This window comes from Schistocerca serialis, chromosome 3 (genome assembly GCF_023864345.2).
Source record: "Schistocerca serialis cubense isolate TAMUIC-IGC-003099 chromosome 3, iqSchSeri2.2, whole genome shotgun sequence".
NCBI classification, from domain to species: Eukaryota; Metazoa; Arthropoda; class Insecta; order Orthoptera; family Acrididae; genus Schistocerca; species Schistocerca serialis.
This window is the reverse complement of record NC_064640.1, coordinates 731,687,001-731,711,507: the sequence shown is the minus strand read 5'-3', so window position 1 is coordinate 731,711,507 and position 24,507 is coordinate 731,687,001. Positions and strand designations below refer to the sequence as shown.

The following is a 24,507-nucleotide window of genomic DNA, read 5'->3' as shown; positions in this document are numbered from 1 at the left end:
CTGGACTGAGATATTCCATGGTAGCGTATTCTGAACATGACAACCCTTCTTTTCAGTAACATTTATGAAATCCTTGTTAAAAAGTTGTGCAACGCTGCACACATCTTGTTACCTGTGTATAATTTGCTATTAATGCTATCTGCTCCTCTTCACCTCTCATCCTAGCAGTCTCCTCCTATCTTTTTCTCATAATGCATTTTGTTTCACGGTTGTATTACTATCTTTAATATTTTGCAGCATGTCTTGTAATGAACTATAGCATCAGCATCAGAGCTGTTTTTCCGATTGACGGGTATAGTTTCCTTTTTGTTGTACAAGGCACCTTTATTCCTTGAGTAAACCTTATGTTCTTTGTAGACTTATGTTTAATCTGTACTAGTTTTCGGGGAACACAGATATCAAATAGGGTCAGGACATTATTAATAAAGTGTTGCATTTTTTAATACCTGCCTTAAGCACTGTATACATCACACGAGTTCATGTCTTTGAGGAGTTTCCTAAAATAATCAGTTTCTGGCTGACTGGCTACCCTGTTGAACTCAGATTTAGTGGATTTTATATCCTGTTCAGTAGTAACATTTAACAAACGGAACTGCATGTCATGGTCTGAGAGGCCTTTGACTATTGATTTTGTAACATAATTTTGTTAATTAGACCTTCGTATAAAGATGTAATCAAGGGTTATTTTGAAGCAGTAAGCTACCCTAGTTGGGAAGTTTAAAGTAGGAATTAAGTTGATTGATGTTACTGACTAATAAATTCTTACTGAAAGAGTATTTAAGAAAATCTGCATTAAAGTCCCCAAAAACCACTAATGTTAGTGACTAATAAATTCTTACTAGAAGAGTTTTTAAGAAAGTCTAAGTTTAAATCCATGAAAACCACCATTTTCTCCTCTCTCTCTCTCTCTCTCTCTCTCTCTCTCTCTCTCTCTCTCTCTCTCTCTCTCTCTCTCTCTCTCTCCCTCTCCCCCCCTTCCCCCCTTTCTCTCTCTGTTCCCCCCCCCCCCCCCCCCCCCCCCCCCGTTTGGTTAAATAGGCCAACAAAACTTCATGTTTAATAGCCCAGGAGAGCTTCATGGGGCAATTGAAACATATTTCATCATCTTCTTCTTCATTTGTTTACATCAAATCACCTGTTTGTAGCACAGCTTCTACAGACAGCTCAGACAAAATGACAGATGTTTTCAGACAAGTGGCATATACTTCAAGTAATCGGTTAATCAGACTGATTGGCGTAGTTCCGTTACAGATTGAAAGTGAAACAAAGATTCACTGAACTGGCCAATGAAACCCACTTACTCACTGAATTGGTGCGCAGTAGCTGTATTTTTAGTCTCACCTTTCCCACATTTCTCTGCCAGGGAGCTGGTTGGTTGTGTTGCCCTCATCATTTCATCATTCATGACTGGCTAGAGTGGACTGTGTAAAAATTCTGATTTTTTATGGGGCTGATGACCGCACAGTTGAGTGCCCTGCAAAGCGATCACCACGACGACAACCACCACCACCACCACCTTTCCCACAAGAATTTTCTTGAAATGAAAACTTTTTAATTTTAACATTAATTTTGACAAAGTGAGACCTGAGAATTAGGGTTACAAATATATAGTATTGGCAATTAAAATCTTGTTCAATTTTACAAAAGAATATTCTGGAACGTGAAAGTCTTTATTATCAGCAACTATTCAAAGACATTATTTTTGGAAAAAAATTGAGAAAAGGTGTTTTCAGTTGAGGTATGTCAAGGCTAATACGAATAACTTTCACCTGTGTAGAAATTTTAGGTAGTACATATTTTGTATGTATCGTAACTTGGTCATATTTTGTTAAATAAACATTTTTTAATAAAATTAACTAGACTGTTACATTCAGGAGAATGGTAGCTAAATACTGAATAATATAATTTATTGACAGTATGTGGAACATATTGATTAACCATTACAATTTAATACACAATAGAAAAAAATGTAAAGTGTTGTTTGGATTATTAGTTCCTCCTTTTATTTTTAATTACTTACTTATTGTAAAATAAATGATGTGGTGACAAACTTTTATTACTCTATGTTAAGCATAAGTGTTACACTTGACTATATCTCAGAAAGAAACACTTTTATTAGTTACAGCCCATGCTGGATGGAATAATTACTTATATGTGGTCACAATAGTTCAGATATAAACATGGGTATTGACTAAAAAAGTAATGGAAATTTACATACCCCCATTTACATACATTTCTGTATGCAGAAGGAGCTGAGTTCCATTCTTCAATTGTCCTAAACCACATAAGACAAATGCTGGGATGGTTCCTTTGAAAGGATATGGCCAGTTTCATTTCCCTCCATACTCCATCTGAGCTTGTGCTTTGTCTCTAATTGTCAACCCTAATCTTCCTTCCCTACTTCCCATATCTCATTACTCTTCCACCTTACCCTTTAGAGTTCATTCCTGTTAGTAGTGCTTGCATCCTCTATGGCATGGAATGTCTCACAAAGAAATTTTTGAGCAGCTGAAGACTGTGTACTCTGTGAGTGGTTACACAGATACATACTCTTCTGCCCTACAACTTATAATGACAGTGGAACTACGAAGGAGGTTCAGAAAGTAACCTCCGATTGGTCACAGTGCGGGTTGTGGGGGGAGTAGCGACGCCATCTGTGCATTCACGCACTCAACAGGTCAGTCGGCATCAAGCCGTGGTCGAGTCAACGTCGTATATGCGCTAGTTTAGTTTTTGTGGCAGTTTGAAATGTGTGCTGCAATAGAAAACCCCGCCAAATGTGAAGTGCGTGCTGTCATAAGGTTTTTTACAGCCAAAGGATATTCTGCAGCAGCTATTCATCGTGAGCTTTGTGCCGTGTACGGACCAAGAGTTATGAGTGAACGAGTTGTCCGTGAATGGGTACGTTTATTTAAAAGTGGACGAGAAAACGTTCATGATGAAGAGAGGAGTGGTAGACCATCATTGGTGACTGACGAACTCATTCAGACAGTTGATGCAAAAGTTCGTGAAAATCGACGTTTCTCAATGTCGGAGTTGTCTACTGGTTTTCCACAGATTTCTAAGACTCTCTTGTACGAGATAGTGACAGCAAGATTGGGTTACCGCAAGTTCTGTGCATGATGGGTGCCCAAAATTCTTACCGACCACCACAAAACTCAAAGAATGGCCTCTGCATTAGACTTTCTGTCACGTTATGAGGACGAAGGAGAACCATTGTTAAACAGAATCGTGACCGGTGACGAAACCTGGATTAAGTACGTGAACCCTGAGACAAAAGAACAATCAAAGATGTGGGCACATTCAAATTCGCCTACCAAACCAAGAAAAGCCTCGCAAGATTTTTCTGCCAGAAAACTGATGGCAACGGTGTTTTGGGATGCCAAAGGGGTGTTGTTGGTTGAATTCATGGAACGTGGTACGACCATTAATCAAGACGTGTACTGTGAAACAATAAAAAAGTTACGACAGGCTATACAGAACAAACGCCGTGGTATGCTGACTTCCGGTATTGTTTTTTTGCACGATAACGCCCGTCCTCACTCTGCTCGCAGAACAACGGCCCTTCTTGAGTCCTTCAAGTGGGACGTTATCAACCATCCACCTTACAGCCCAGACCTGGCGCCAAGTGATTATCACCTCTTCATGCATTTGAAGAAATGGCTTGGGTCACAGCGGTTTGATGACGACGAAGAGCTCAAAGATGCGGTCACAGGCTGGCTCCAGGCACAAGCGGGTGATTTTTATGCAGAAGGAATTTCAAAGCTTGAGAAGAGATACGATAAGTGCCTCAATCGCTATGGAGACTATGTAGAAAAATAGTGCAAAGATGTAGTTGTAAGATGTATATATTAAAATATTTTTATTTAACTTGGTGTATTTTTTTAAATCAACCGGAGGTTACTTTCTGAACGGCCCTCGTAGAAGAACCTGAGAAGACCACAGCTAATGTGTGTCTTCCACATGATAGTGTATTATCTGGAAAAAAAATCAAGTGAGTCCTGCAGAAACACCGAATTAAGCATTTTCTACAGACTATAAAGACACGACAGTTACGTGTGACCCTTATTACACACTTCTGAGCAGCAAATACTTATTTCATCAATGATGAGTCATGCCAAAGTTTGTTGCTGTAAGACATCAGTGAATGAAAATAGGAAAAGTAAGTCAACTTTTTGACATTTTCAACCCAAAAATCTAAAAATTAATTAATTGTGACTGTGGTTTCAACTGTAACAAGGTCTGGGAACTCGCACTTTGCTGTAAAGAGCTATCGTTCAACAACAACAAAATGACTTATGATGCAGCCAGGGTTTCAATGAAATACATTATGTATTGATAATTTTCGTGGCTGTAAACCTTGGATGGTGCAGTAACCAGCATGCTAAAAACCATGGGAAACAAGTGGAAGGGGCCATGGATATAAAAGCTATTGTTAGTCTGTCAGCAGTCATTTCATCAGCATATTTGATGATGGGGCAGCTGAGTGTGTGCCTGTGAATTATTCTTGCAAGTTTTACATTCATTGAGACTTTAGTTCAGGCACAAGTACATTTCTCTAGCTGATAAAGTATAATGTAAAATTGTTCTTGTTATGTAGTCATCACTGTAGCCCACACTTTACAAGACCTATCTCTGATTGGATGACAAGCAGGCAACAGTATATGAAGTTATGAGGTGGTTGTGCAGTTTTCCAAGATAAATGGTCTACTCAATAACATTACCGATTTTCGTGCCATGTTAGATACAAGAAAGCACCTTCAGAGTGAGTTTTCATTTAGGGAATAATTGTGAAATCATTTTTACAAACATGAAAACATATATTTGATCTAATATTTCCTAAACCAAATGAAATAGACTTTCATCAACATTCATTGATCGATAAATACAGTTTATTTTCCATACAAAACATTGTCATTTAGTTGATGTTGAGGATAACATTTTACAAGTAAACATACAGAATGGTATGTTGGACACTACAAGGCATCAAGAGTTGCAGTGTCTGGTGCACTTGCATGTAGACTTCTTTCTTATGAGACTCTACAGTAACAATCATAAAAAACCTAGATGTTTAGTGATTGAGATATCAAGCTGTTACTTTCTTATGAGACTCTACAGAACAATCATAAAAAACCTAGATGTTTAGTGATTGAGATATCAAGCTGTTAGAATGCAAGACATTGCAAGGTTTTAGAAATTTATGACGCTTTTCATTTAAATAATTAAAAACCACAGTTTTGAGTGCCAAATGGATGATTTGTTTAAGTGAAAATGATGTTTTGTTAAATAAAACTCTGGTGCATATGTACCTTTCACATTTTATTTAGTTCTGTGATGATTCTTATATTTTTCCCATATACTGATATAGTTTGTCTTTTATTCTGTAAATTACTTGTAACATTATTGAAAGATGATCTTTTTCTTTATTATTGTTGTTATTTTGTTCATAGCTACAAGCCGCTCAGGGTCTCCGTCTTCCAGACTAAGTTATGCTACCTTTTCAACTACAAACAGAGAAACAGGACATGATGGCAGACAACGTAGACCATCCGGCATCCCTCTCTCGACAGGACCTAGTTGTGAAGCTAGCAGAGAGACTTCGCCAAGTCGTTACTCTTTAAATCTACTTGATCGCTCATTTGGCTCAAAATTGAGGTATCATTGAATTTCTGTTATAAAAAATGTATATTGTTTTTCTGTACTTATCAATGTGTTTATAAGTTAAGCAGTTATATAATTAGCATACTTGCCGTTACTCAAAATAGATTTTTAGTAACTCTTGATTTGTGTTAGCTACATATTTTGTGCATTTGTGTGACCTCGGCTGCTCATCACTTCATAGAGACAGGCTTTCAAGCAATATGAATAGAAAAAAAAGCTCCATATTGTAAAAACCAAGTCAGATAATGCAATGGTTAATACACTGTACTGTCTTTGTCCAGCCATCTAGATTTTAGTTTTCTGTGATTTCTCTAAATTGGTTCATGTGAAGCTCAGCCTACCTCTGATTTAATTCAGCAATCTAATTTGAGCTATATCCTAAATCTGAAAATTTTATGTTCCTGCCAGTGAATTGGTCATGCTCTGTCTGCTTAATTTTCAACAGTAAGGCACAGTTTTTTGTGCTTGAGACAGTTGTGGGGGGAAACTTAATTGTCTTCAGAGAAAGAAAATACTGCTGACTGCATGAGACAAATGAAAAATTAAAATTAAAATGAAAAGAAAAGAAAAGAAAAAATCTCTGAGTTCATTTAAATCTGTACAGCAGGTTCATTTCTTTTATTCTCTTGCCTGTGATTGTTATTGTTGTGTCAGTTTCGTAATGTCAGATCACTGAATACATTTGTTGCAATACCTTATACTTTTGTATGGAAGCCTGTTCTAGCCTTTTCCAAGAAAATTGTTTTTCAGCGATAGATACACGTTTCTAATGTTGTCTTCCAGTGATCATCTTGCTCTGTTCTCTCTTAGAGGGTCATGCCAATGTCTGGCCATCCTGAATTACGTTTTCTGTGATTTCACTAAATCGCTTCAGGCAAATGCCGGTTCCTCTGACAAAGGGCACGGCCGATTTGCTTACTCATCTTTTCCTAATTGGAGCTTTGCCCCATCTCTAGTGAACTGATTGTTGATGGCATGTTAAAACACTAATCTCCTCGTCCTCATCTCTCTTTGAATGCTACAAAGAAGTTTCTTGTACCATCCACTATTCAGTCACCTGACTAAGTGTCTCACCCACTTCCATATCATTCCCACATTATCACCATAATTACATATTGAACTCCAGTGTATATCCTCATACATTTGTTAGTTTTCCTGTCTCCCTTTTAATAATTCCTGTCTGCCTCCATAGCTCAATGATAAGCACTTCCAGCTGCTATATGAAGTACCTGTGGTCAATTCCCAGTACCGCAGGGATTTTTCCTTATTTGTGGAACTAGAACATAATGCACTCGGCCTCATGATGCCAGTTGAGGAGCTACTTGAGTGAGAAGCAGTGGCTCCAAGGTTAAAGGCGGTTGTCTATTAGCAAGTAACTTATACAAATACTTGCTGATGTGTTTACATTACAACAAAAACGTGCACAAGTTTGCTTTCGCAAGTCACTTGGGCAAGTTTATTTCAGGAACTTCCTGCAAGTACTTGCAGAAGTGTTTCCACATGAGTTTCATCATGAGATAGCCAAGTGGGAATTTACAGTGTCATGTTTAAAAATCAGCCCAGCCACCATCATTGTTGCATTATTATTATTATTATTATTATTGCTATTGCAGAAAAATTATCAAGAAAAACAAAAAGCAGAGAAAAGGGAAAACAGTTTGGATACAGAGGTGTACATATTTAAATTATCAAGAAACACTATTGAATAAACAAGAATCAAAGAACTTCACTCAGATTAAAAACTATTTGAGAATTTTGTATGCAAGTTTAAAAAATATCTCGTCTATTGTACAATAACATATTCAAAAACAGGACACAAGAATGCTACAACTTGTATCACCAAGAGATCACCTTTAATTAATCTTCAAATTTAATAAACAATATTTATTACTTTTATTACAAAAATAATAAATTCTAAAACAAGATACAAAAATACTGCAGGTTATAAAACCAAGAGATCGCTATTAATTGCTCTTCGATTTTTGCAAGCAGTATTTATTACAAACATTTTTGTTTACTGTAGAATTTAAAGATGACACTACTGTCATTCTACTTCCCCTTTTGGTGAAACAAATTAATCTGTATATTCATTTCACATTTTCTTGGCTGACTGTGGCCAGTTATTTATGTTTAGGGGTTGCACCATTCTCGTTTTGGACACCATGATTTTTGTACCTGGATTCAACACACAAAACTTCTGCAAGTTTGAGAAAAACTTCCAGCAGCCGGCAAGTTCGACAAGTATCTGCTATAAAGTGTTTCCACTAACTTGTGGAAGCTCTGCAAGTTGACAAAAGTAGCTTCTGCAAGAGACTAGCATTTAAGTTAACTTGACAGTGAACACACAACTTAAGAACACTAACAACTGCCAGAGAGCAGTGCTGATGCTATGCACCTCCATCACGCATCTGAATGATGCCATTGGCAGAGGATGGTATGGCAGTCAGTCAGTCAGTCCCAATTGGCCTGTGTGGGTGGGAGCACAGACCTTTGCTTGTTATTATTAAATAAGCACCTCCCAATTGCTTGCTGTCCACCCTTCAGTTTTAGGGTTGTTTAGTCAATTTAAAAAAAAATCCATGTTTTGCTGTTATAAGTTGAAGCTACTAATACAGACAAATAGTTAATTTTTGTTTCCTTGGACACCATATGTTTTGCTTTGAAAGTTATAGTTAGACAAAACACTACAGATTGTCTTTGCTCTTCTGCTCAGATGTTTTCTGCTCATGCAGTCCTTGTCTTGAACTGCCCTCAATTTAAAAACTTACCAACTATTTTTCAACTTCATTTGTACAGTTCCTTTTTTGGTGTGTTCTTTTTACATTATTTTAGTCTCATTACACTGTTCTACAAAAAATACTTTTTTTCTATTTCTGAAAAAATACATTGTAATCCTAGTTGTACTTTGAGTGTTGAATTCAAAACTTTTTTTTTTAGGTTTTTCTGTCAGGTATAGTTTCACAATTTCATTTCTCTTTTCTGTTTCTGATATAGCGCAGCAAACATGAGGAGAAATTCGATAAACAAATTCACGTTTTATGATGATATAAGCTCATCACATTAACGGAGGGTGAGATCTAACATATAACACTGTAATCTTTGTGTATAAGCTTTGTAGCTTTTATTTGACATGAGAAATTACAGAAAATTGACAAAAAAAAAAAAATCCATTGTATTGTAATGCACATCAATTTTTTCTCTTGTATTGTGAATCTTTCTTCTCTTGAATGATATGCTAGCAATAATCTCCTATCATAGATGGTACCCACTTCCCTTCATAACACCTTTCTATAGTAGAAAAGTCTTCATGGAATCTTTTGGCATGTTCATCTGATACATCACTACAACTGAAACTTCCTGGCAGATTAAATAGTGTGCCGGACCGAGACTCGAACTCGGGGCCTTTGCTTTTCGTGGGAAAGTGCTCTACCATCTGAGCTACCCAAGCACGACTCGCGCCCCGTCTTCACAGCTTTACTTCTGCCAGTACCTCGTCTCCTACCTTCCAAACTTTACAGAAGCTCTCCTACGAACCTTACAGAATTAGCACTCCTGAAAGAAAGGATACTGCGGTGACATGGCTTAGCCACAGCCTGGGGGATGTTTCCAGAATGAGATTTTCACTCTGCAGTGGAGTGTCCGCTGATATGAAACTTCTTGGCAGATTAAAACTGTGTGCCGGACCGAGACTCGAACTCAGGAGCCTTGCCTTTTGCGGGCAAGTGCTCTACCATCTGAGTTAGCCAAGCATGACTCACGCCCCGTCCTCACACCTTTACTTCTGCCAATATCTCGTCTCCTACCTTCCAAACGTCACGGAAGCTCTCCTGCGAACCTTGCAGAACTAGCTCTCCTGGAAAAAAAGGATATTGCGGATACATGGCTTAGCCACAGCCTGGGGGATGTTTCCAAAATGAGATTTTCACTCTGCAGTGGTGTGTGTGCTGATATGAAAGTTCCTGGCAGGTTAAAACAGTGTGCCGGATCGAGACTCGAACTCGGGACCTTTGTCTTTTCATATCAGCGCACACTCCGCTGCAGAGTGAAAATCTCATTCTGGATAACAACTCTCTGTGAAGCAGTTTAGATGAGAGACCATGATATCTACCTTCATAGACATATTGCACCACAGATCTTAATATGTTTTGATCATGTCGTTTACTATTGCTTTGTAGTTAGTAGCTCTTCTTCTAAGGAATTTTTCTGACACCATCTCGAAACAGTCCCATGCTGTCTATTCTCTGTCAGTTAAATGTGCTTCAAAATTTGCATCTTTCTGCAGCTCCTTGATTTGTGGGGCCGCAAATACACCTTTGCAGCTGAAAAATGCTGGTAGCTAGATATTCAAACCCACTACCTGTTGGATTCGTGGCCTTTACGAGTTGTTTCATTAGGCCAAGTTTGATGTGAAACAGTGGAAATAGTATATCTTCAGGAGCTACCAGACTTTAATGTTGTACATTCTTTTCGCTCACTTTCCATCTTCGCCTTGGTCATTTCTTTTTCACATAGTGAGAATTTCTGCCTTGACTATCCCATTCGCAAAGAAAACAGGCATACTTTGTGTAGCATTGTTGCATTCCCAGTACCATAGCAATTACTTTGAAATCTGCATAATTTGCCATTCGTATTCATTGCATTGTAATGAATTTAGCATCCTTTGTACGAATTCGTAATTCTCTTTGGTCAAGCTGGCGTAAGCTACTTGTGTAGAAGGTATTTTATTTCCGTAATGGAACAAAACACCCTCGAAACTTGTTTCAACACATCTGTGAAAAGTCTCCACTCTTGTGAAATATAGGTGAAATTCAGCACTTTCGTTAGGCGAGCAATGTCATTGCAAAATGTCTGTGCTCCGTTTGTTGCAAAATAGGAAATAAAGGCATGTTCTCTGTGCCTGAACACACTGATTTTAGTACTTTGGTGGAGTAGATTGTACTCTTTTAATCTTGAACCAAGCAGCTGTGCCTTTTGTTTACTTAGTCCTAGATCACGTACTAAATCATTTAAACCTGCTTATGTTAAAAAATGTGGTGATGACTCACTTGTGCAGTGATATAAAGGATCATCTGCGATTTCTTCAGTACTACTAACTTCACTGTCACTCCGAATTTGACCTGAAGCTCTTGAAGGTACTGGAAGGCTGTCAGTGTGCTACACTGGCATTCTTGCTGAAGGCAGATCTGGGTAAACAATGTGCCCCTTCAATTTTTAGTTTGTAAAACCCTGAATTTTTGTTGGACAGAAATAACAATCAGTAACGCTGTCCTTGGCTCTCTCCACACCATGGGCACAGCGAAAAATGCCAAATTCTCTTTACCTTTCCACCACTGAATTAGTTTGCAATAACATGTAGCACAACAGAAATGTGGTGCCCATTCTTTATCTTGGTCTCCTACCGCTATTAAAGTAATGTTTATATGCTTTCTTTATGACTGTTGAAATTTTTTCCTACTTCTGACAAAGGTGAACTTCCCTCAGATATAGCAGAAGTTATCTGGCTTATATCGACATCTGCATTTCTGAAAATTTAAAAATACCTCTTCAGCAGTACGCCTGTAATACATTAATACTAGAGAACTAGAGAAATGCTGATATGTAAAAACAGTTAGTCAGTCAGTCTACCTTCAGCACCAGGCTACATCAATTTAAACACAGGAGGTTCAACTTCACTCAGAAATATGACAGAGATGGTTACTTGGCACCCAAAACACTCACTCATTAAGACTGACACAAATTACGGCTCACACCACTGTTGTAAACTCAATGCAACTGCCTCTGGGAAGCGTGAAAGTTTACTGCCGAGGCAGCAACTGTCTGTCATCGTTCAAGTTAATGAGGTATTGCAGGTGGTCTTAATTGCATAGGTGTGGCGGGGGATAACCCATTGACTTCTTATTCTTCCCACCTGCTGTTGAAGAAGAAATTGTCACGTTCCATCACTACTGGATGCAAAAGTATACCTGACAACAATATTTTGTTTACATATTTGAATTTCCCATGGTAAACTGGTTTAGAAGCACACACTTTAATATCAAAAATAGAACCCTTGTGAAATAGTGTTATAGATGATTTTAAGTCCTACTTTCAAAATTACTATATTACATTTTCCTACTTGCTGTGGAAGTTTATCCACACTAGAGGTAAACAGTAAATTACAAATTCCAGACATATTTTTGATAGGGGTAAGTGACTTTGATGACTGTGCACTAGGGAATGGCCCAGTGATGGTACTGAAACATGTTCATTTGACAAAATAAAAGTTCAGCTATAGCAGTGCAACTAAAGCAGATTTTTAAAAAATCAATCAGTATGTTGTTATCAGTTAAATGGAGGTTTTCCAGATAACATTCCATTAACATGTATTCACATCTTTGTTTTTGCATGGGGCTACTGAGAATAATGTTAGTGTCATGGAATCTGCTTTTCCAACTTCCCTTTCATTTTGAATTTCTGATTATCTTGGTAAAGTTTAATGGAGTTTTAGCATTGGCATATAACAATTATAGAACAATATGTGTGTTATATCGTGCATCCAAATTACTCATTAATGTAGATAGAGCACGATAAAAGGGAAAGGAGATCAGTATTTGGAGAAGGCTAATTTGGATTTAGAGAAGGCAGAGGAACAAGGGAAGCAATTTTGGCCATGTGCATTGTATTGGAGAGAAGGATGGGTATGAATAGAACAACATTCCTTACAATGGTAAGTCCCGGTTGGAATGTCAATGGTGTTATGAATAGTATAGATTGCTACTCACTGTGAAGGTGACATGTTGAATTGCAAACAGGCACAACAAAAAGACTGTTACACACTTAGCGGTTGGCCAAAGCCTTCTTTAGAAAAGAAAGGAAAACACACACATTCACACATAAGCCAGGTACACCTCATGCACACAAATGTGGCAATTCTGGCCAGACTACCTTACGTTTATTTACTTAGAAAATGCTTTTGACAATGTGAACTAGAAGCCACTCTTTACAGTTATGACAAAAATAGAACTTGACTGGAATGCTAGAAGAATAATCAACTGCATCAGAACCAAAGCACAAAAAGTAAACATCAGGAAGGTAGAGGAAGAGTTCAGGATTAGAAAAGGAATTAGACGAGTATGTCCCCTATCCCCATATTTATTTATTATGTTTGTTGAAAAAGTTATTCATATCAAGAAGGAGAAGACAAAGGTGAAAGGATACATTGGATCAGATTTGTTGAATACATCATGACAGCTGCAGACTCTGAAAAAATTTTGAATAGAATGCTACAAGTCCACTCAGGCACACTTAAACTGTGGAAATTAAAAGTGAACCAATTTAAAACAAAAGTAATGCTAGTGCAGAAAAAGTACATTAGGAACTAGAACCGATGTAAATATTGGTGACGTCAAAATTGATTAGGTGAAACAATTTTGTCGTCTTCATAGTATGATTGCAGAGGACAATAGATGATTAATGGCAATGAAGAGGAGGATTGCATTGGCAAAACAGCCATTTATGACTAAGAAAAACATTTGAACCAGAAAAAATATGAATGTAAATGGCAGAAAATCCATTGCAAAATTATTTTAGGGAGTACTCGGCTTTATGGAAGTGAAAGTAGGACTCTGGATAAACTGGAAAGGAAACTGCTGAAATGTGGATATGGCAGAAAAGGCTACAACAATTGGACAGAAAGGAAAACCAACCAGGAAGTCTTAAAGGAAGCAAATGAAGAGGGAAGATTACTAAAGAAAATGTAGAAAAGAAAAAGAAAATTTATTGGGTATGCCATCAGACACAAAATCTTCATAATTAATATTCTTGAAGAGAAGGGGCTGGGACAAGGAAGAGAATGGCCTAGTATGAAGTAGAATGAAATCCCACTTTTCAAGGGACTTCAAAAAAATTATGTAAAATACGGGAAAGTGTAAAATGTGGGAAATAATTTTTAAGCTGTAAAAGTTACATATAGGATACCCCCTCTTGAATCTTCACGCTTTATATATATCTATATAATAGTCATCAAAATGCTTCTCACGGACTTTTTATTATCTAATAAAAATTTACTGTCCGATAAAAATGCTGATGTAACCTGAACCAATAACTGTCTGGGAAGGAGAAACATTTGATTCAATTTCATACGTCATAATCAATATTTTTGGAAAGCCTGCAGCTGTTATTTATTATTTAAATAATGAATCGCTGCTCCAGTTATGTATTTTTTTCATGCTTAGCTCAATGCATTTCGAGAAATTTTTACTTTTGTTGAGCGCAAATATTTACAGAAGTAGTTTGGGTGGTGTTTGGATATGTGTTGTCTTGCATCTCTTGCACTGTATTCATCTGTCTGAGGTTATCAGGTACTGGGCCTCCTCAGTTATGTAAAAACCCACACGCGCTCGCGCGCCCACACGTACACACACACACACACACACACACACACACACACACACACACGACCACAGTCACTGGCTGCTGAGGCCAGTCCTCCTTTCTCTTCTTTTCCTGTGTTTCTCTTGTCACCTTACCAACCACACTGACTCTCTACTGTGTCAACTGTCTCCACCGCGCACAACAGACAGCTACAAGACTGCGTCAATTGTTGGTGCAGCATCTCATGTCCCACATTACTCCCACTGATATTAATCCTATACCTTCAAATTGATCTCTCTTTCTGCATCACTTTTGCACATTTTTGAGTGTTATTTCCTGTACCGTCCTGTGCCACGTGAACTTGTATCTTATCCTACCAACCCCTCCCCACCCCTAACGCCTTCTCCTCTCTGTTCCAGCACCAACTTCACCTAATCTATTCGCATCTTCCGTCTCCCTCCTTTACACTTATCCACCCACAGACCCGCAAGCCACACTACAGTCTCTTTGTTTATTTTTTCTTTAATCTCATTATGTCTTTGAGCCAATTTCAGTTGATTTTCACCTTTCACCGAGCCTGGCATCAGCAGACAAAGACTGTGGTGGTTGTGTATGAGATTTGCGTGTGTTGTGGGCTTTTTTTTTTTTTTTTTTTTTTGACACATTTTCTCTGCTATATGGTGAATAGCAACAACCCTTTCCATAATTCAGTTCACTGATTTTCAAAGGCTGTTTGTGCAGATTTGACTGAAACTGAGTCTAAAACTTCATCAAAATCTGTGAAGTGTATGCAGTGGTACTTTAATAATACATGAATCTAAAACAAATTTGTGCAGTTCAAAATTATTGCCTGCGCTGTAATTTTGTTTACGACTCACAAATGATCTACATCGCCATATCCAGCCATTTTGCTCCTTCGCTTGGTTAAAATCTATCATTTTTTCCTCTATCCTATGTGATTGGTGATAATTTTGATGAATACCTTGTACATTAAAGAAATGGGCTGATAGGTCTACAGTTATCTTTTTCTTTTGTCTTGCTTGTGAATGCGGAACAGTTGCAGCATTGTTCCAGCTAGGAGGAATTGTCTTCTTTTGCAAACACTCTGCAATTTTTGTTTTATATTAGTTTTTATCCAGCTTTAATAATTTCTTTTAAAGCACCGTAATCACCAGACACCTTTGCTTTCATCATAGTTTAAATGTCTTTATGTACATTTTCATTATCAACTGTTTGTTTCTGATTAATCTAAAATCATAATAAAAATTAAAAACGTGCACTGTGTGATCAGGCTCTGAAGACCATGTGTGATCTCTCTCTATACAAAAATTTTAAAAGTCTTTGAATACTTTTCATCTTTGCTGTTACTTACTTATGATCTGTCATCTTTAACTTATGAAATGTGTCTACCAAATAATAATTCCTACTTTGTTTTCTAAATTCCTATATTGTTTGCAATTGTTCAACACAAATTATACATTGTGTGACCTCACATACTCTTGAATATAAATATTTTACCTCTTGTTTAATTCGGTATGTTTTATCATGCTTCTTTCATTATTTGCTTAAAATTCTTGGTTTCTTGTTAGTAGTTCTAATTGAAATTTTCTTTTCATTTCTGTTCTCCATATGTGTGACATCTGTTACTGATTGCGTAAATGTCTTTGCTAAATCATTGCCCCCTTTTGTCCATGACTGTATAACATTATTTTCCAAGGTGCCAAACTTGTTGCTTAACTGAATCTATTCTTAGAAAACAAAATTTCTCATAATCTACATTTCTGACCTGTTGGATTGGTCTGCTCTTTCTAGCTATATATCGAACTAGTTTACTACCCAGCATAATACACACTGTTGTTGCCATTTGACTAGCAAACTTCTGAATCAACAAGTTAAGTGTAGCTTAGTTTGTTTCTTATCTCACATAAAGCTGTGTGTGGTGCAGCACATGCCAAGAATTGCAAGGCTAGACACTTTGACATCACTGAAGCATTGCTCCACCATTTCCTCAACACTGCTCTGTTCTTTCGTAAACCTGGTTTACTGGCCATGGCACCTTGTGCAACAAATTATCCTATACTTGTTTGTAAGAAGTGGACGTGCAGTCTTGTGGAGTTAATCAAGTCTCCCACCTACGTTAGTTTAAAAGGTCAGGATGATGTGTTAGAGGTAAATAGAGGTAATTTTTGTAACATAAGAATTTCTGTAAGTAGACTTATGTTTTCATGCAAATTCTGTGAATCATGATGGTGGTTTTGTTTTGAATGTGAGGAATTCTTGATTTTTGACAGGGCAAATGATTAACATTCAATGTTTGATTTCTCAATTGATACATTTGGATACAGAATAATTCTAATGTGTGTTTAATCCTTCAGAATTTGGAATGTTAAACGGTGACTCCAGTAGGGTTATGGTTGTCAAATGTTGTGAAGAACTGTAAACAAGTATTAAAATGTTATCAGTTAGTATAATAAGTATGTATCATTAGTAACATGAGTAGTATTGAAGGCTAATATGCTGATTTTTTAATATTCAAGGCATTGTACTATTTAGTAATTTGTGAATGACGAACATGTAGCCATACACACCAATAGATCTCCCTCGGCATCTCTACTCCACAAGCTGCCTTATTATATGTGGCAGAGGGTATTTCTGGTTCCACTATCATTTTTCTCCCGTCCTTGTTCCATTTGTGAGTCATGATGTGAAGAACAACTGATAATAAATCTCAGTATGAGCTCTGCTTCTGCAGTTTTCTCAACACTAATATTTCAGGAGACGTCTGTTAGAGGAAGTGATATGTTGCCGTACCCTTCTTGAAATGTACGACCTTTAATTTCATTTGTAAACCTCTCTTGTTATTGCCTCTCTTGTACTGTCTGCCACTGGAGCTTGTTGAGCATCTCTGTAATGATCCTCTGATTCCTAAGTGATCTTGTGATGTAACGTGGCACACTTCATTGGCTCTTCACTCTCTCTTCTTCTAATCCAACCTGGTAAGGACCCTAGGTTGATGAGCAATGCTCAGGAATTGTCCTTGCAAGTGTTTTATAAACCATTTCTTTCATAGATGAATTAAATTTCCTTAATGGAGAGTCCAGGTTGGAATATCGACAGTATTATGAAAATGATAGATTGCTGCTGGCCATACAGATGATGTACTGATAGGCACAACAAAAAGACTTTTACACATTCAGCTTCGGCTCAAAGCCTTCTTAAGAAAAGAAAACATAAATACACACACACACATTCAAACAAGCAGACACACCTCATGCACACATAACCTCTATCTCCAGCTGCTGCAGACAGAATGCACGTGTCACAGTGAATGAAAGCAATAATTTGGAGTGGGGCGGGGAAGGGGGAGGGATAGAAAAGCTTGTGGTGGAGGAGACAATCCACTTGGTCCCGGTTTTGAAGCAGCCATTGAAATCAAACATGTTTTGTTCAGCTGCATGTCATGCCACTGGGTTGTCCACTTTGCTCTTAGCCATAGTAGGATGGTCCCCCCCCCCCCCCCCCCCCCCCTGTCACACACACACACACACACACACACACATTTTACCATTGTACAGGGTGTCCATAAAGTCTGGGAACACTTTCAATTATTTATTGCACAAGTACTAAACATTGTACAGATGCCATACATATTGCATTTTGAACTGAAACTCTGAAAGTTTTTTTTAGAAACATTCGATATGCGAACCATGAGTGACCCGGCAGACGTCAATTTGGTAATTGAATTCTTGCCATATCCATCTCAGCATGACATTGTCGACCATGGCAGTCACTTCCCATATTCTCTCCCGAAGCTGTGCTACATCATGTGGTAGAGGCGGTACATACACCAGATCTTTAATGTGACCCACAGAAAAAAAAGCCGCACGAAGTGAGATCTGGTGATCAGGGAGGCGTACACAGAAAGCTCGCTCTGCACCTGAACTCACTATGTTCGTGACTAGCACTGACTATCAGCAAATTACCAAACTACGCTGTGGCGGTATACGTGAAGGAAAAGAAAAATAAAAGTTTCTCTTCAAAATGACGTGTATGACATCTGTACAATGTTTGGTTCTTATGCAGTAAATAATTGAAAGTCTCCCCGGACTTTATGTACACCCTGTATATTACCTGGTGCCAAGTGTGAAAGTAATTATATTGACGAAACTTTGAAGTGAACTTGTAAGTGATGAGTAGCAGATGATTTTCTTCATAAGAGAACATTCAGAATTTTGTAACTGCAATCACTTTACCACTTGCTTGCATATAAAAGACAAATACATAACAGTTTTCATGTGTTTATGTTACAGTTTAAGTCACCGCTGCAACATAGCAACTCACATACAATGCATCAAGTTTCATACCTAAAATGTAATATAACCCACTTTACAATGGGACTTGTTTACCGAAACACATTGTGCATATGACAAATGAAATAAATCTGGTGAATAGCGCTGCAGTGTGTGACAAGTACTGGATAAAAAATCTGAAAAGCAACGTAGAAAACACTACCTGTTTATGCAATATACTATGATTGTATGCAGTTGGTTTCTAAATTTTTAATTATGTGGCATAGCAATACACAGAAAATCATTTACTGCTATTTAATACATTTCGGGGGGGGGGGGGGGGGATGGTACCCTTATAACAAAAAATGAATATTCTATGTGTCCGTGTGTGACTTTGGTAATTCCGATGTGACATTTAAGGTTTAGTAGCAACAGTGAACAGCAGACTTGAGACAGCACTTCTATTCACCACTAAATGAGTGCAGATAAGCTGATAGTCTTTTGTGTGTGCGCACAAAAAACGCATATTCTCTAAATTAGTGTACTAAATCTGAGGTCTGCTTTGCCTTTTATTTTCAAAATTGACAAAAGTCTCAAATCTGAAATATAAATAACTTAACTGGTAAATATTTCTCACATAAAGTCCTCATGCATGGTTCATCTTCTTTCGAGAATTGGTATTTCGTGATTTTGCAGCATATCTAATGAAATATTGGCTTTTACAAAAACTTGAACATTACTTTTCCTGAAACTGTCTTTGTATTGTTTCTGTCATTAAGCACAATGTAAGCTTTCAACAATGGGTAACTGATTCTTCAAGCATAATTCATGGTGAAATAGTTCACGGGTGAACAGCCAGATGTGAATGTGCAATGGGCACAGTATTTCGACAATCAGCCACATTGCCATCGTTGGGTGTGCTGATGGTGAACTGAATGCTTAGGGACTGGTGCGGTGCTCTTCCACATCGTGTTGACACATTGCTCTAGCCACAGTTCGTGACCAGGGATGCATCCTGGTGGAATCTCTGCTGTTGCTCCACTTTCCACCAAAATCAGTTAATTGTGAGATATCTCCTTCCTCTTCTTAATCAGTGGATTCTCAGCTCTTACTAAAGACTGGTCAGCAGTTCCCATACCCAATCTCAATAATCCTTTAATGACACAGTTCCCTAAGTTAGAAGTCTGTGTAGTATGATCATAATACATTCCATACGATTCCGATAGGCAATGTTCTGCAACTGCTGACTTGTTATGCTGCTGCAGTGTGGTGTTCTATTAGTGTTCTCATCAAGCATGTTCAGCAGTATGCATCATCTTACCTATGTACACTGATCAGCCAGAACATTATGACCGCCGACCTACTGTCGATATAAACTCATCCAGGCGATAGCAGCATCACCTGGCGCAGAATGACTGATAGTCAGACACTTGCACGGTACAAATATTGTCAGTGATCGTACTGTCTATGTGTAGAATGGGAATGCACGTGATCTATCCAAGTTATATCCAGGGCAGATTGTGATGGCCTGGAGGCTTGGTACAAGCATTTTGAAAACTGCACGACTTGTTGAATGTTCAAGGAATGCTGTGGTAAGTTTCTTAAACATGTGGCGAAACCAAGGTGAAAACACGTCCAGGCGTCATAGGGTTTGGCGGCCACCCTTTATTACAGATGTCAGACTTCGTAGGCTGGGCATACTGGTTGGTTAGTTTGGGGGTGGGACAGTAGTGCCACAGGGAAATGTGATAGGACCGCTCTTATTTTCTATATGCATAAATGATTAGGCAGACAAGGTGAGCATCAGTCTGCTGTTTGCTGATGACACTGTGGAGTATGGGAAGATGTCATTGTTGAGTAATTGTAGGAGGATATAAGATGATTTTGAGAAAATTTATAGTTGGTGTGATGAATGGCAGCTAGTTCCAAATGTAGGAAAATGTAAGTTAATGTAGATGAGTAAGAGAAATACTCCAGTATTGTTCAGATACAGCATTAGCACTGTGCTGCTAATGTGGTCACTTCAATTAAATATTTATCTGTAATGTTGCAAAGTGATACGAGATGGAATGCGGACATAAGGACTGCAGTAGAAGGCAATGGTCGATTATGATTTAGTAGAAGAATTTTAGAAAAGTGTGGTTCATCTGTAAAGAAGACTGCATATAGAACAGAAGTATGACCCATACTTGGCTACTACTCGAATCTTTGGGATACCCAGTAGGTCAGATTAAAGGAAGGCATCAAAGCAATTCAGACCAGGATGTTAGATTTGTTACTGGTAGGTTCGATCAGCATGTGAATATCACAGCGTGTCCCTGGTGGGAAGACTATGTTCTTTTCACAGAATACTATCAACAAAATGTAGAGAATCAGCATTTGGACCTGACTGCAGATTGATTCAACTGCCGCTGACGTACATTTCATATAAGGACCATAAAGATCAAGTAAGAGAAATTAGGGCTCTTTCAGAGGCTTATAGATAGTCGTTTTTCCCTCACCACATTTAATAATGGAACAGCTAAGGAAATGACTAGTAGCTACTCACCGTATGGAGTAGGTATGTAGATGTACATCCATATTTGGTAACACTACAGAATGCAGATAGAACCAACAAGATAGTAGAAGCAGAACTGAAATATATGCATGCATTCCAGGAAGACTTCTGGTTGGGTAGCTGACTGAAATAGGTGAATCGATAGAAATCGAATGATGTTGACATGCAGTGATCGCTTGCTAGTCGCTAACAATAACATTATGTTTAAGGCCTCGCTAAAAATAACATTATGTTTAAGGCCAGTAACATTATGTTTAAGGCCACTATCTCTACAAAACCAAAGGCAAAAGGGTGAATTAATGATAGCTGAAATGTTGAGTGTAATTGAGTTTGAAATCAACTTATTTGTTGATGTATTTGATACGTTTAATTGTGTTGTCTTATGGCTGAACAGTAGCAACTGCAAACTGATAGGCCGTACTGGTCAACATGTTACAATTTTTATCAGTTTTCAGTTACTCCCATCCTGTTCACTTAGGTACATTTTACAAAGTAGCATTTATTAGGTAGTGTGCATTTTGAGCTGGAATTTGCACAGATATTAGCATTTATCACAAATGTGAATTTTTCAGGTCTATGTTTAAAGCATATTGATGTACCAGTTAAGACATTATTTGAGCATGTGAATGTATGTTTAATTTTCTTTCTTTATTACAGACATTATTATTTAATTTGTGTAATATATCCTATGTCCACCATAACTCGTTTTTTTTTTTTTTTTTTTTAAGTAAAACTAATGATAACCCAAAGGTTGGTATGAATATTACAGCGCTTTGCTATCCATTATGATTCATTAGAAATTGTCTCCCTATTACATTTTTTATGAACAGTACTTGGTGATATGAAAAGTACAGTTGAATTTTAGTAACAACAAACCAGACTTAGTATTGTTTTCAGGAATAAGAAGTACAGAGCTTTAAAAAAGGGAATGACTGAATGGGAAAAATAAATTTAACTGTAATATTCTTGAAATATGTGATGTGATTTAAGAGTATTTTATACGAATGTGACTTAACACTCTGTGATGTTGCATTTTTCAGTATTTATTTAAACTATACTCGTAATAGAATTTGTTCTGAACTTGGAATTTGTATTTTCTACAGAGGGAGGTCTGGACATATTGGCAATGTGAGTGATCGCCAAGGACAGTCCCGACCAGTGATGGCCCAAAAAATATTACAACAGAGTCGGGAAGCTGAGTCTGCACTAGCTGATGCCTTGGTAAGTGTCCCATTGTTATTTTGAGTGTATTGTGTCACTGTTTTTTTTCTTTTTTGTGTGTACACCTGTGTAACATAAATATATGTGCTAAGTCTGACAGTAGTTCATAGACATGCAATTCTTTCTTTAGATTACATTTATAGAAATGGAGAAGGGCCAGAACACTCAGATGACTACTTGTGATCTAAATACTATGTTTACTTGTTGGTATAAAAATTCCCTTTTTGAAACATGCTGAGTAAAAATCAAAGCATAATTTTGCACTCACTTAAAAAAGGAACTGAATATTTTTTATAAGCCTTAAGGCTACATATATTTTTTTTGGCAACACACGTAACTACGAGGAAACTGAACATAAAGTTTTCAGCATTATGAAAACTGGCATGGAATACACAGAAATAAAAGCAATTCATTCTCTTCAGTTTCACTCTTACTGTTCGTATTCTTGTAAGTCAAAAATTTACAAAAACATTATTTTTGAAATTGACATTTTGCAGATAAGGTAACTTAGTATTATTGTTTTACCAAATTTCTAGAATAACTAATGAAAATGTAGAGGTAACAACTCACCAAATAGTAGAAGCGTTAATTGTCTTTCATGCATTCTAAGAGTGTTACAGTAGAACCCTCATATATCTTAACTCATCACACACTATGACAGTTATATGTCGTTTTGCATATCTTCAGGGTGAAGGAAGGTCAAAAGTGAAAGATTGAGACATGCAGTAGTACAGAAAAATGTATATAGGAGGTGCTGGCAGATACAAAGTTTGACAGTTAGTCCTCTAAAGCAGTGAACATAGTGGTGAACCTGAGAAGTTAGAGAACATTACTAAACTGCAGAAAAGAGAGAATTTGTGTGTGTGTGTGTGTGTGTGTGTGTGTGTGTGTGTGTGTGTGTGTGTGTGTATACCTCTAAAATAAATGTGACTGGAAAACACTCTGAGAATGTAATGTTGATGAGACTAAAATTCTATAAATAATTTGACAGGGTCCAGAAGAATAGAGGGCAGAGCGATGTAGTGAGAATGTCATGTTGATGAGACTAAACTAAATGATTTGACAGGGTCCAGGAGAATGGAGGCCAGAGAGATGTGGTGAGAGCTGTGCAGTTGAAATGGGAAATAAGAAATATAATGTTGTTCAGGTAGTTAAGGGGAAAGGAAAACCTAATTTTGAAGGGGGACTGGAATTTGACAGTAGTAAAGAGAAGAGAAGGAAAAATAGAAAGAAAGAAAGAAGAAAAAAAAGATGAATATGTACTGGGAAAAGGAATGAAAGAGTAAGGCACCTGGTAAAATTTTGGACACAGCATAATTTAAACATTCTTAACACTTGGTTTAAGAATCGTAAGGTTCAAACGTAGTATGTGTTCCAAAATCCTGCTGCAAATCAACATTAGTGGTATGGGTCTGTAATTCACTGGATTACTCATACTCTTACTCCAGTATTGGTGTGACCTTTGCAACTTTCTAGTCTGTAGGTTAGGATATTTTGGCAAGTGAGTGGTTGTATATGATTGTTAAGCATGGAGCTATTATATCAGCATACTCTAATTGGTATACAATCTGGACTGGAGGACTTTATTAAGTGATTTAGCTTTTTTTGCTACACTGATGATATCGACATCTAAGTTACTCATGTTGGCAGGAGCTCTTGATTCGAATTCTGGAAAACTTATGTTATCTTCTTTGGTAAAGGAATTTCAGAAAACTGTATTTTAACTCCATCTTACTGGCACTGTCATTGACAACATGACCTTCACTATCGTGCATTGAAGGTGTTGATAGTGTCTTGCCGCTGGTGTACCTCCAGTATGACCAGAGTCTCTCTGGATTTTCTACCACATGTCAAAACAGAGTTTTGTTGTGAAAACTATTAAAATCACCTTGCATTGAAGCTCACCCTAAATTTCAAGCTTCTGTAAAACATCACCAACCTTGGAGATTTTGCATTCTTTTAAATTTGGGATGCTTTTTTGTTGCTTGTGCGACAGTGTTCTGACCTGTTTTTTGTATTATTGGAGTTTATTTCCATCTGCTATTAATTTGTTTGGTATAAATCTCTCTGTTGCTTTGATACCATTCCTTCGAATATAAGCTACATGTGGTCTACACTTTTATAGTTAGTTCATCGGGAATGGAGGCTGTCCCTTAAGAAAGCGTCGGGCGAATTTTTTCCGCTTTTTAAATAGGTATATTTTTTGTTTATTCTTGTTAGGTTTGGGTGTTGCGGTATTCAGTCTCGCTACAACGACCTTGCATTCACTGTACCCTGAATTCATCACAATGCTCCCAATTTGATCAGGGTTATTTGTTGCTAAGATGTCAAGTGTGTTTTCACCTCCATTCACACTTTTAGTGGGCTCCTGAACTAATTGTTTAAAATAATTTTCGAACAAACAATTTAGTACAGTTTCGGCCAATG

At 37.5% G+C, this 24,507-nt stretch overlaps 1 protein-coding gene across 1 annotated transcript in view; it reads left to right on the top strand.

Annotated features, from left to right (window-relative positions):
- LOC126470591 (CLIP-associating protein 1-A-like) overlaps positions 1-24,507 on the top strand; it is a 252,097-nt gene that overhangs the window by 156,221 nt on the left and 71,369 nt on the right. Inside the window, 2 exon segments of the mRNA XM_050098545.1 lie at positions 5,451-5,655; positions 21,963-22,080. Of these exon segments, the coding sequence (XP_049954502.1) occupies positions 5,451-5,655; positions 21,963-22,080 (323 nt within the window).